Source organism: Mauremys mutica, chromosome 4 (genome assembly GCF_020497125.1).
Source record: "Mauremys mutica isolate MM-2020 ecotype Southern chromosome 4, ASM2049712v1, whole genome shotgun sequence".
NCBI classification, from domain to species: domain Eukaryota; kingdom Metazoa; phylum Chordata; order Testudines; family Geoemydidae; genus Mauremys; species Mauremys mutica.
In genome coordinates this window covers 154,586,130-154,599,163 of record NC_059075.1, presented here as the reverse complement: position 1 = coordinate 154,599,163, position 13,034 = coordinate 154,586,130, and the positions used below count along the sequence as shown (strand labels likewise).

Here is a 13,034-nt window from a genome sequence, read left to right as displayed (position 1 = left end):
ACTACTAGGTTTCCCTTCCCTTCCTCAATCTCCTATTTCCCCAATATAAAATATGATATACTGGGGATTTAATTCCTTTTATTGGATTTCCTACATTGTGTAATAAATTATTAAATATAGATTTAAATATATTCCGTCATCTGGCGAAAGTGCAGTTTGAATAATTCCTCCTTTCTTGCCTAGGAACAAGCTATGATGTCACCAAAGTAGATTCAATCCTGCCTCTCCCATTCTCCCCTTTATAAAAGTATTATGAGCCAATGGGAGGTGGGACAGGGCTCATTTGCCTCCTGTTGGCTTTTCTATGCTGCTGTAATTAAATATTTAGATGTATTTAAATACATTGAAAAAAAAACAGGAGTACTTGTGGCACCTTAAAGACTATACTCCTGATTTTTTTTGCGGATACAGACTAACACGGCTGCTACTCTGAAACCTTAAATACATTGCACCGCTATGGCGAAAGTGCTGGAGTCAAATAACACTCTCTTCCCCTAGCTGCGATTTCGCTAGTCCAGATTCGTTCCGTGAACATACCATTCTCCCCATCTTTAAAAATAATATGACCCGGGGGACATTTCTTTCCTCCTTTTACATGTTACTAACGTTCTAATTACTCATTTAAATGTTTTGATTTTTATTCCATCTCATGACGAAAGTTCTGAGGTCCTACATTCCCTCTAGGAACTAGCTGCGATTTCACCAGAGCTGATTCAATTCTTCTATCTCCAATTATCCCCTTCAAAAAAATAGCGCGGTGCATCAGAGCGACTCGCGTTCTTCCTTTTGCCCCCTCCGCTACGTTACGATTTATTATGTAAATATATTTAAATTTAGGCCATTCCGCGGCGAAAATGCGCCTCTCTCCTTCCCTTCTGTGGGGCTAGCTGCGGTTTCTCTTCCGCGGATTCGTCACCGCTCCCGAGCTTGGGGTGAGAGAGAGAGAGAGAAATAATCGCCCCACTATAGAACGAGAGAGAGGGAGGAGGGCGGCTTTACAGCCAGAGTCCCCCTCTAGCGGAGGCGAGTAGTTCTTATTTCCGGCGTCGAAAGTGCGGAGGCGAACACACAGAGCCGGAGCCAGGAGTGGAAGGGGGGAGCGAGGCGGCGGGAACTCTCGCGCGAGCCGACGGGACGTCGGCCGTTGGCCCCGCCCCCTCTCCCTGTCTGCGGCGGCGGCAGCGGCAGTAGCGGGCCCCCCCTGTTCGCCGAGCGAGGAGGCCGCGCGCGCGGGGGGGGAGGGGCCGGGAGCAGCGAGGTGAGCGCGGCGGGGGGCGCGCGCGCGGGGTCCCCGAGGGGGGCGGGGCCGGGCCGGGCCGGGCGGCGGGTGAGGAGCGGCGCGCGGGGGGACGGTTACAGCCGGGGGATGGGCTGAGGGGGGGCGGGGTCCCCTGAGGGGCGGCTGGGGGAGAGGATGCTGGGGGGGGGGCGGGGGAGCTGATGTCTCTGGGGCCCCCCTGGTTGGTGGGGGAGGGAGGCTCAGGGAAGAGGTTCTCTAGGGGTGTGGGGGGAGGGGGAGCTGAGGTCTCTGGGGGGCCCCTGGTTGGGTGGGGGAGGGAGGCTCAGGGAAGAGGTTCTCCAGGGGTGTGGGGGGAGGGGGAGCTGAGGTCTCTGGGGGGCCCCTGGTTGGGGGGGAGGGAGGCTCAGGGAAGAGGTTCTCCAGGGTGTGGGGGGGGAGGGGAGCTGAGGTCTCTGGGGGGCCCCTGGTTGGGTGGGGGAGGGAGGCTCAGGGAAGAGGTTCTCCAGGGGTGTGGGGGGAGGGGGAGCTGAGGTCTCTGGGGCCCCCCTGGTTGGGGGGGAGGGCGGCTCAGGGAAGAGGTTCTCCAGGGGTGTGGGGGGAGGGGGAGGGGAGGTCTCTGGGGGGGCCCTGGTTGGGTGGGGGGAGGCTCAGGGAAGAGGTTCTCCAGGGGTGTGGGGGGAGGGGGAGCTGAGGTCTCTGGGGCCCCCCTGGTTGGGTGGGGGAGGGAGGCTCAGGGAAGAGGTTCTCTAGGGGTGTGGGGGGCGGGGGAGCTGAGGTCTCTGGGGCCCCCCTGGTTGGGTGGGGGAGGGAGGCTCGGAGAAGAGGTTCTCCAGGGGTGTGGGGGGAGGGGGAGCTGAGGTCTCTGGGGGGCCCCTGGTTGGGTGGGGGAGGGAGGCTCGGAGAAGTGGTTCTCCAGGGGTGTGGGGGGCGGGGGAGCTGAGGTCTCTGGGGGGGCCCCTGGGTGGGTGGGGGAGGGAGGCTCAGGGAAGAGGTTCTCCAGGGGTGTGGGGGGAGGGGGAGCTGATGTCTCTGGGGGCCCCTGGCTGGGTGGGGGAGGGAGGCTCGGAGAAGTGGTTCTCTAGGGGTGTGGGGGGTGGGGCGGGGGAGCTGAGGTCTCTGGGGGGGCCCCTGGTTGGGTGGGGGAGGGAGGCTCAGGGAAGAGGTTCTCCAGGGGTGTGGGGGGAGGGGGAGCTGATGTCTCTGGGGGCCCCTGGCTGGGTGGGGGAGGGAGGCTCGGAGAAGTGGTTCTCTAGGGGTGTGGGGGGTGGGGCGGGGGAGCTGAGGTCTCTGGGGAGACTGGGCATCCCCTGGAAAGGGAGGGCTCAGGGGTGGAAGCTGGGGGGTTTGGGGAAGGGCTCGGGGGGGGGGAGCTGAGGGGTGGGCTTTGGGGGTTTCTGAGGGGACAGGCTCAAAAAAGGGGAGGGAGCTGAGGGGGGAGGCAGGGGTCACCTGAGGGGAGGGGAGCTGGGAGGCCCGTGGGGGAGGAAGGTGATGCGGGGGGGGGCATATGGGAGTGTGGGGAAAATGGGGGAGTTGAGGAGGGAGTTGAGAGGTTGGTTTTGGGAGTTCGGCAAGGATTAGCGGTGAACTGGGATGGGGAACGTGGGGGAGATGACGTGGTGGGGGAGGCCCCGGGGAGGGGTCCTGAGTGGTAGAGATCTTGGGGGGAGCTGAGGAGACCATTGGAAGGGGACGGGGAGCTGAGGCTCCTGATAGGGGGTGGGGTGAGAGGATCAGAGAGATGGGGGGGGGTGGAATCTAAGGGAAGCACTAAGGTGGGGGAAGCCCCTGGGATGGGGGAGATCAGGAGGTCATAGGAGTTGGGTGGAGGGGGAATTGAGGGGAGGGGGATAGGGACACAAGGGGGGAGACCTGAGGGGAAGGCCTGCTGCAGATGGGGGGGACGACAGGGGACACTGAAGTGGGAAAAGCCTGTGGGGTGAGGGTGCCCTACGTGGTGCTGGGTTGGGGAAGGGCCCTGCCAGTGGGAGGGAGCTGCCGAGCGCTCCGGGTGGGACGTGGGGCAAGGGTGATGCCTGGGCCCTGAGTTTAAGGATACGGGCAGTGCTGGGGGGGCGGGGAGAGAGTTATACCAGGTGGCATCCCTGGAGCTTGCAGTGGGCACCAAGGTAAAAGCAGGAGTGGACTTTGTCCCCTTCATTCCTTGGCTTTAGTGCCAGTCTGGGGTGTGATCCCGGGGCACTGCCCGCTCCCCGCCAGCTCCCTGTGGGCTCAGATGGAAGGTCCCTGTCTCCCCCTGCCCTCTCACTGGGTACCTGCTCCAGGCTGACTTCATTTACCCCCTTGGTGGTGGTGGTGGTAGCACAGTTACCCCTGCTTTGGCTCCTGCCATAGGCCTGCCCCGGCTGGCTGTGCTTTGCGAGAGCTGCTGTCCTGTAGGCAGAGGCTGCAGACACTAGAGTGGTTGGAGGTGGGGGACTGGGAGTCCGAGCTTCTGGGTTCTGCCCTGGTTCTAGGAGGGGAGTGGGGTCGGGTCGGTTAGAGCAGGGGGGCTCGGAGTCTGGACTCCGGTTTCCAGCTCTGGAAGTGGGTTTGCTCTATAATGATGGAAGGAGGTGGAGGCCGGGAGTCAGGAATCCCTGGTTCTTTTTTGGCTCTGCCATTGATCTGCTGCATAGCTTTGACTCTGTGCCACTTTGTGCCTCTGGTTCCTCACACCTAAAGCAGGGATGGTAATGGGGGTGGCTAGGTTAGCGTTTTGGGTGAAGGGGGCCGTAGAAGAGCGAGCTGCTGTCCTGCATTACAGCTTCCGGGCTTAGAGACGCTTTGGAAACAGCGGCTTTACAAAATTCGGAGCTGGCCTCTGGAGAGCTCTCTACTGCCAGAGGCCTGTTTTAGGGTTTCATGCTGCAGCCCATCACCGTAGTGCTGTCTTACCTATCTCATGAGCCTGCCCTTCTCAGCAGCTGGCTTGAGAGGGTTTGATCAGGTCGCAGATGCCAGATCGTGAAATAACTTTTAACCTGGGTTTCAGTTTTGTCTTTTGAATCTCTTCATTTTTTTAATTTATTTTTGCTGGTAGACAAGTAGGTTGGAAACTCTGATATCATACAGGAGCTTGGAATTGAACCCAGGAGTCCTGCCTCCCAGCCCTTCCTGTCAAACCCACTAGATCTCACTCCCCTTCCAGATCTGGGGATAGGACCCAGGAGTCCTGACTCCAGTACAGTTGCCCCCTCACATGGTAGGGCACCACTGTTTGTATGTTCTGGATGCATCCTCTGTAATACACTGCATAACCCCCCCCCCTCCCCCCGTCACTCTTTATTTCTCTGAGGCTTAACCCCCATTTCCTTTGCTTCCCTCCCAGTTCTTTGAGGCTCCACTCAGCGTTATGGACTAAACATCTGCCCCGTTGCATTGGAAAGAAGCCTGCCGCATTTACAGACACACGTCTTCTTTCGTTGCTATCAAGAGCCCAAAACAAATCATCCATAACAGGTACGATTTCATACCTATCTCCTACCAAACTGGATTTGATTTTCTGGGCTGGGTTGAGGCACCCTGGTGGGGTTGGGAATTCCGGCTTGAGGGAATCAGGGTGGGTGGATGGTACTGCCCCCTGCTGGAGGAATTGGAGCCCTGTGGGTGTGTAGCTCTGTCTCCTGCTGGAGGGAAGTGTGTGTGTGTGTGTGTGTGTGTGTGTGTGTAGTGTTGTCCCCTGCTGGCAGGAATCAGGCTTCTGTACCTGTGCTCTCCCTCCCACTGCCCAGGCTGTGCCTGCCCTGGGGATGCACAGACATTAGGGTGACTAGATGTCCCGATTTTATAGGGACCTTCCCAATATTTGGGGCTTTTTCTTATATAGGCACCTATTACCCTCCACCTCCTGTCCCAAGTTTTCACACTTGCTAGCTGGTCACCCTAACAAACACCTTCCTTCCCAAGGGGCAGGAGTGGGTGTTGCCCCATCTGATCGTGCCTAGCATGTCCTGTGTAGGATGGTACTCAGACAAGGCACTGTTTGCGAAGGTATCTTGCAGTGCCGGACTGGGTTTGCACATCTGCATTCATGTAGCGATGCCCCATGGGATCGGGATGGGGGCATCTGTGCGGCTCCCAGCACGATGGGGGGACCCCAATTTTGCTCAAGGTGGGGGGTCTTTGAGGCGCCCAGCACAACAATAGCCTCCCATCTCTGTTCTGGCCGTTTCTGTCTAGGCTGTGAGTGGTTTGGGGAAGGGACTGTCTCTCCCTGTGTGTCTGCTTGGCACCCGGTGCACTGGGAGTCCGTGATCTTCATTGGGAGGGCACCCAGCCCAGGGGCAGAGACCCTCCAGTCCTGCATGGGGCTCTCCACATGCTATCTCACTATAAGTGATAACGTTTCGAAGCTCAGATCTGCTGCCCTGGGTTGCATTGCTTGATTTCCTGGCGGTATAGATGGCTCCTTGGAACTCTGGAAAATACCCCAGGGGGATCCTCCCCCACCCCCAGCTTTCCAGGGGGAATCCTCAGTTGGTGGCTCTCACAGATGTGACGTTATAGTGCCAGGTATATTTAATATACATACACATGGGTGGGAGAGTATCATTAAGAACAGCTAGGCTGTTTTAGTGCAAAATTTCGGAGAGGTAGAAAATCGACAGAATATTCTGATCTTTAGGGGGGTTGTGGAGCAGGGAGTTGAGGGGTTCAGGATGGAAGTCAGGGCGCACCACTAGCGACACGCACTGAAACGGAAGTGCTGCTCTTTGTATGGTCCCCACTCTAGCCTTGGGGTGCTGGTAACAACCCAGATCTCTAAACGGATCCCCTATAAGCTCTGTGGGGATTTGGGGTGGCCTGCCTTGCCAGTGCCCAGATTATACCCACTGTGTGCACTCAGTCTCCAGATCTGACGTCTAAATTTGTATCTGACTCTTTACAGCTGCTATAAGGGCTGGGCTGATTGTGGCTGGAAAAAGCAGGGTGATTGAACTTCTACTGCTCCCCTCAGCGTGTGTGTAACTCATGAACTCTGTCTTGGAGTCCAGTGTGTTGAGATGAGGACATAGACCTGAAGGACTCTGTCGTCCCCAGCCCACTTGGTATCTTCTGCCCCTCTGCCGTTTTGGCTTCAAAGTGTGCAGTGTTCATGGGTACATGTGAAGGTGTAGCTCTGTGTGTCATGACTTTCCTGGGCAAATTCCATGTTGACCTCCTAACAGTCCTCTTGCAATTTCATGAGGACATGGGATTTTTCTACACTTCCTGTCCTAAATTATGCCCTGTTACCCTGCTGCCTTACCCAAGAGATGGCTGCAATTCAGTGCCAGACAAGTGATCTCTATGTGGTGTGACTGTTATCCAGTTGCCCCACCCCAGAGATTGCTCCATCTGAGCACCAGGCAAGCTATCCCTATACAGCGCCACTGTGCAGCTGTTATCCAGTTGCTCCACCCCAGAGGTGGCTGCATCTCAGTGCCAGGCGAGCCATCCCTGTGGGGCATTGCTGTACGGCTGTTACAGCCACCTCTGGACTGGGGTAGCTGAGTTTCTCAACGCTGGACTAGAGATCTCTGTGTGGCATTTGCAGCATGGGTGTTCCCCAGCTGCCCTGCCCCAGAGTGGCTGCGTCTCAACACCAGGTGAGGCATCACTATGCAGCTGTTACCTAGCTACCTCTCCCCAGAGGCAGCTGCATCTCCGTGCCAGGCGATGTCTGTATAGGCAAACTCTTCTTAGTGAAAGTTAAGGGACTAATAGGCATGTTTGTAACCCACCCACCAGTTCCAAGGCAGGCAGTTGCTGTAATTGGATCTATTCACAAGAGCCCCAGTTTACAGGTAGAGGAAAGGACCAGATTCCCCTGGCTCCTGCAAGCGAGCTGATGTCACCTGGGCCAGGCAGGGGAGGTTAGAGACTGTTTGCGATCCCATGCCAGGGCCTAGGAAAAGCCTAGACTGATGAGAGCTGGTCCAGCTTGCTCGTCCCCCACTGGCTGTTCCCCCAGCAGAGATGGAGTCACCCCATCCAGGCCCTCCTCACCCGGGGTGGGATTGTCCCCCACAGGCTATTACCCAGGGCTCTTAATTTCTGGTCTCCAAAGCGAGGAGGCTCCTGTCCTTTCCTGTGAGAGAGATGAGAACATCAGTTATTAGACTCCTCTCTCATGGGAAATATTTCCTAAGACTTGACCTACGTTTTCCTGAATTTCCTTGATGCTTCTAGTTCTCTTTTCCCACCCTAAAGAATTTCCCCCCATGCTTGGCTTTGATGCTGTTCAAACACCGATTGACAATGGTCATGAACTCCCTGCTTCACTCAGCTCGCCATGGTTAGCTGCATGGCTGGTGGGCTCTGGCTCACCAGGTTCCTGATCTGGAAGGAATTTCCTCTGGGTCAGACTGGCAGGAACCTTGGGGTGAGGGTGTGGGGTTTGTCTCCATCTGCAGCATAGGGTGTGGATCACCTGATGAGATCATCTGTGCACGACTCACCTAATCAATTCCCTGCCATTGCAGAGGCCTCAGTATCCCACCCCAATCCCTGACCACACTAGATCAGACCCCTTGGCCCATCTAGCCCGGTATCCTGCCCCCTCCCTGCCATCCCGGATCAGACCCAAGGGCCCATCTAGCCTGGTATCCTGCCCCCTCCCTGCCATCCCGGATCAGACCCCTGGGCCCATCTAGCCCGGTATCCTGTCCCCTCCCTGCCATCCCAGATCAGACCCCTGGGTCCATCTAGCCCAGCATTATTGCCCCCTCAATCTTTCCTGTTCTCACAACGGCTGAGTCTAGAATCTGCTCAGGCCTGACTCAAACCAGATCCAAGCCCACAGTGCAGCGAGGTGGCGGGCGGCCAGCAGGAACAGGGCATACAGTCGCCTTCGTGCCAACCCTGTGGCAGGAGGAGAGCCGGTCCGACTCGAGCCCGAGAGGGGCGGGTTGTTTTCCCACCTGATCTGGACCCAGCACTTGTCGTTGGGTAGAAGGGCTCTAGTTTAGCCTCCCGAGGACTGGGTCTAACCCAGGTCAGTGGGCTCAGCACATGGGGAACCGGGTGAAACTGATTGGTCCATTCTATACAAGAGGCCAGACTCGATCATCTAGTGGGACTTTCTGGCTTGGAACGCTCTGAAATCCTTCCGGCTTCCCCAGTAACCCTGGTGAATCTTGACTCAATAGCCTAGTTGGTCTCCAGCTTGCTGGGATCGAGGGGCCCTCCTGGTGGGTGGGGGGTGTCTGGTGGGGTGGCTAGAGAGGTGCTTTCCTCTCTGGACCTGGAGGTGTCTGGGATTGAGGGAGATGCGAGCAGTGTGGCAGAGGAGTCCCAGAGGTGGCCAGCGGGGGGTACTCTGTGTTTATACTACATGGCTGATAGTGGTTTTTCTCCTCTCTATCTCCCTCTCAGTTTAAATGAGTCATAATGGATCAGGAAAGTGGGGGTGACATCCAGAAAGCCCCCAACTTCCAGTGGAGAAGCTACAAGCTCGTCATTGACCCGGCGCTGCGGCGGGCCCCGCAGAAAGTCTACCGCTACGATGGAGTCCACTTCAGCGCCCCCGTGAGTCCAGGCATGGCTGGCAGTGGGGCTTCACTGCCTGCTTTGGGGGGCTGGGGGCTGGCCAACAGAGAAGGGGTAGCCTTCTTCCCTCCCCTTCTGCCTGGGGCAGTATCTGGTGCTAGCCCACTGCATAGGCCCACCCTGGACAGCACTTGCTCACCTCTTCCTGTGGGCTAATACGTCAGAGCAGTGGAGGTTGAGAGCAAGGACTCTGGGAGGGGGGTGGGGTCTAGTGAGTTAGAGCAGGGGGGCTGGGAGCCAGGACTCCTGGGTTCTATTCCCCTCCTTCTGTCTCATTGTGTAACTTAGGGTACGTCCCTCCCTGTGTCTCAGTTTCTTCATGTGTAAAATAGGGCTAAAGCTCGGTGACGGGTTTGTGAGGGTCACTGATTGCGCTGGATAAAGCACACTGGGTCTGCTCGTGAAAAGGGCTGCTGAAGCACAAAGCGGTGGTACCTGCTGTCATATCATTGTGGCCAAGTTGTAAACCACAAGGCGTTAAGTGGTGCTGTGCCTATCAAGTCCTGTTGCTCCTTTCCCCATCCTGACCGTGCGTGTGTTCCTGATGTACCTCGCTGCCCTGCACCGGGGACACGCGTTGAAGCCAATAAAACACGAGGGTGGGTGATGACTTGTAAAAACCTTTTGCAGATCTCAGCAGGAGAATTGTTCCCATGATGTCTGTTAAAGCCCTACCCTGCCTCAGTTTCCCCTTCAGTTTGTCATCCGGCTCCCAGCGCTCCCCAAATCTACCTCCTTTTGGGGTATAAGCCAGCGATCCAAACACTCCCAAACCTATCCTTGCCCTTCCTCTCAGAGGCTGTCTTCATTCGCCGGTCAGCCGGCTCCTAGCCCTCTGCTCGCTCCCTTCAGCCTCCCGCACTAGCAGTGATTGTTGCGCCCTCATGCTAGGTGGCAACCAGGCCGGCCCTGGGGGCTGTGAATAACGGGGCTATCTTCTCGCCAGTCCATACGGTCCCGTTTCCCAGGCCTCTTTCTGTGCTCCCAGCCCTCTTTAGAGAGCGTGTGCCCCCAGCTCTCCTCTCCCCGGCATCACTCTTTCGTACCCTCTTGCTGAACTGCAGGCCATGGTGGTTTTCCCTGTGGGCCTGCCCCTGTGGGACATGGAGGGGCACACGCAACCCCCGGTATATGGCACAGGAGGCATGGGGGGCGGGCACAGAGCCCCTGCTATCGGTGGGGAGGGGAGACACAGCCATGGTATGGGGAAGAGGGGAATGTGGGACACAACCCCTAGCATCAGAGGAATGGGGGGACATGGGATACAAAGAGCCTCTTGTAGATGCGGGACGTACCTAGCCCCTGGCATCGGAAGATTGGAGGGGGGAAGCAGGGGAGAGACACAGCACTGGGGGTGGGGGGTTGCCAGGAGTCCCTGAAATATGGGGGATGAGAGGGGACTATCCGGAGATCTTGGTCGGAGGTGGGATGTCAGGAGCCCCTGGGGGGGGCATTGTGCTTGGCTGACAGAAGCTACAAAGTGCGTGACGCTGTAGTTATTTATGTCACCATAACCTCTAGGAGCCCAGTCCTGGACCAGGTGGCTGTTGTGCTAGGGGCTGTCTGTGATTTATTAGGTGTATTACGGTAGCGCGTAGGAGCCCAGTCCTGGCCCAAGACCCCATGGTGCTAGGCACTGCACAGACACAACAGTCCCCGCCCCTTAGAGCTGCCAAGCTAAGTACAAGACAAGAGACAACAGGTGACTCCAGACAGAGACATGGCAGCTCAAGAAAACATGGAGCCCATCAACGTTTTGCCTGGCATTAGCACTAAGCAGCCCCCCTCCTGGATCAGTGTAACATTTTTCCATGGCTAGTTTGGCATGACGGTGGCTCTCCCTCGGTTTCCCTCCTAGTCTCCAGCTGATCCGCTCAGCCTCTGATGCCTTCCACACTGCGGTGGGGTAGCCCTCTGGCTAGATCAGGGGTACCCAAAGTCCCAGATAAACTCTTCCATGCCACCTGGGCTCTGTAGAGTACCAGAGAAGTCAGTGCTCTGCCCTGTCTGGGCTCATGCCACCCTAAGTCCATCGCTGGCAGCCAAATGAGGCAGTCCTCTCGCCAGGCCTGCCTTTCTGCAGGCAGGCTCCGAGGGGCAGCCGTCACCCTGTGTTCCTAGCCCCAGCTGCTGTCACCTGGATGGACAAAGTGACAGCGAGAATCTCTCACTGCTGGGCTGACTCGTGGCACTGGCTTAGCTAGAATGGACTAGGGCTTAACTTCTGCCTGTTTGCGCTAACCTCAGGACTATCAGATGCTGTAGCCAGGTGACTAATAAATTACTTGGTTTTGAAAAGGCTGTTTGTGTCGCTGCGTATACTGACTGGGAGCCTTGCGCCCTGGAGGGGCCCCAGGGTGGATTTGGTCTAAACCATGATTTAAATCACTAGTCAGGAAGACTTGATTTAATCATGGATTTCTACGTTAAAGTGCGTCCTTGTTGGTTGTTACCAACCTGAAGATCCTGCATGTTCAGACATATTCCTTTCATCATCTTCAACGCAGCTTCCTCCTGAGAAGGAACACTTCTCATGATGATGTTTCATTCAGGCAACCAGGCCTTGCATTTCTTTGTTGCACTGTTTGCATTTTGCACGCATGCCTGTCTTACCCACAGGTAGAGGAACTTCATTAAAATATTCCCAAACTGGGTCTCTCTTACGGCCTGCTGCCATTATAGGTTTTCCCTTCTAGGGAGAGAACGGCATGGTAGATCTCAAATCAATGAAGGCTACACTCAGAAAGACCTCAAGACTACTGGAATATGCTGCTCAAACAGTTTCACTTTTGTTTCTACTGCCTGTCCCTCCCTTCTCACATTTATCTCCAGACTTCTTCTCCTTGGCCAGATCTATTCTGCTCCCAACAACCTTCTATTCACTGAACTTTCTGAAAGTTTGCACTTTTTGAGAGAGGTGAGGGATTGACTCTCTGTACACACATTTGCAGAGGGACAATAAGGTTGAGGTCTGTTATTTCTCACTTCTCTATATTTATTTAACATCATTTTTGCTGTTAACAAGCAAGTTACCTCTGGAGACACAAATCCACAGTTTGGGAACTGCAAAACTAAGCATCTCTGCTGGTATCATCTAGACTAAGCACTGTGTCCCAGTGGGTAGATAGAAAGATTAACCTAAATAATCTCTACAGAAGCCTGTGGGATCCCTAATCCATGAACTATTGGAACTCATTTACAAAACTTTTCTTAAACATGACATGAATATATTGTCTCATACTATAGAGTTAGAATTTGTAATCCCTATTCCATGAGGAGATATCTGAGCTATAATGTATCGTTATTAAAACTGTCTTTAGATAGGTGTTTTCCTCAAAAAGCACTTCAGCAAAAAAAATCAGATTTAAATCAAATAAATCTGATTTAAAAAAACAAAAACAAAAAAAACCCATTGATTTTTATCCACGGGAAGGGGCCCAGTAGCAGCCTCCCACAGGCTGGATTTGCTGCAGGGAGCCATGAGGAGGGAGTGGGATTGCTGGTGCCGAAGGCCCACTCATGGAGGCGCTGAGCCTGCCGCCATGGAACTTTGTGAACCTGTGGGGTTTGGGCCTGTAAAAGGGTCACTCCCAAGGGACTGGACACAGGCTGGGGCATAGACCAGACCCTGTGGATCTGTGACACATTTTCTTAGAGAGGACGTATAAACCCTGATATATCAGGCAGATGCCAATTTCTGCTTGCTCCAGGTGAGGAAGAAACCCAACCCTTAGGCTCTCATCATTTCAGCTGGATCGTTGCAGTGTCCTCGTCTCTGGCCTTGACAAATGCAGTCTTTCCGTGCTCACGTGCATTCAGAACGCTGCTGCAAAGAGAGTTCTCCAAGCCCATCGCTTTGCCTGTGTCACCCCGCACTTTGCATCCCTACATTAGCCCCCCCTTCTCCATCGCATCAAATATAAACTGCTGCTTTCCCCTTCCACGGCCGGTCCCCACCCAATCTAGGCTGTCTCATTTGCTTCTGAGATGTCTGCTCCTGCTGCTGGTCGGCCCATGGCCTCCGCTGCTCACTTGTTATGTTTTTAAACAGGCACTTTGGGGCTTTCTCCCAGGCTACCCCTGCTGTCTGCGAGGAGCTGCCCATAAACAGCTGCAAAGCTGCCCCATTGTCCTTAAAATCCCTCCTCAAAATTCCCCTTTGTCATGATGCTGACAAAAAGGTGTGCCCTGCTCACCATCCTGGCTCAGAGTACTCCCCCATCTGCCTGTCTGTCTGTCTTCACCTGTTGTCTCTTGTCTT

General features: G+C 55.4%; 1 protein-coding gene across 5 annotated transcripts in view; it reads left to right on the top strand.

The window, feature by feature from the left end:
* The first annotated feature begins 1,104 nt into the window (after positions 1-1,104).
* Positions 1,105-13,034, top strand: part of LOC123369592 (histone-lysine N-methyltransferase SETD1A-like) — a 33,853-nt gene continuing 21,923 nt past the window's right edge. For 2 of the 5 annotated variants that reach the window (XM_045015343.1, XM_045015339.1), the window contains exons 1-3: positions 3,239-3,369; positions 4,572-4,702; positions 8,600-8,752. In XM_045015343.1, coding sequence (XP_044871278.1) covers positions 8,615-8,752 — 138 coding nt within the window. In that variant the 5' untranslated portion in view covers positions 3,239-3,369; positions 4,572-4,702; positions 8,600-8,614. Of the gene's footprint in view, positions 1,259-3,139; positions 3,180-3,238; positions 3,370-4,170; positions 4,446-4,571; positions 4,703-8,599; positions 8,753-13,034 lie in introns of those variants that run through there. The other 3 variants (XM_045015340.1, XM_045015342.1, XM_045015341.1) reach the window with 3 other exon arrangements.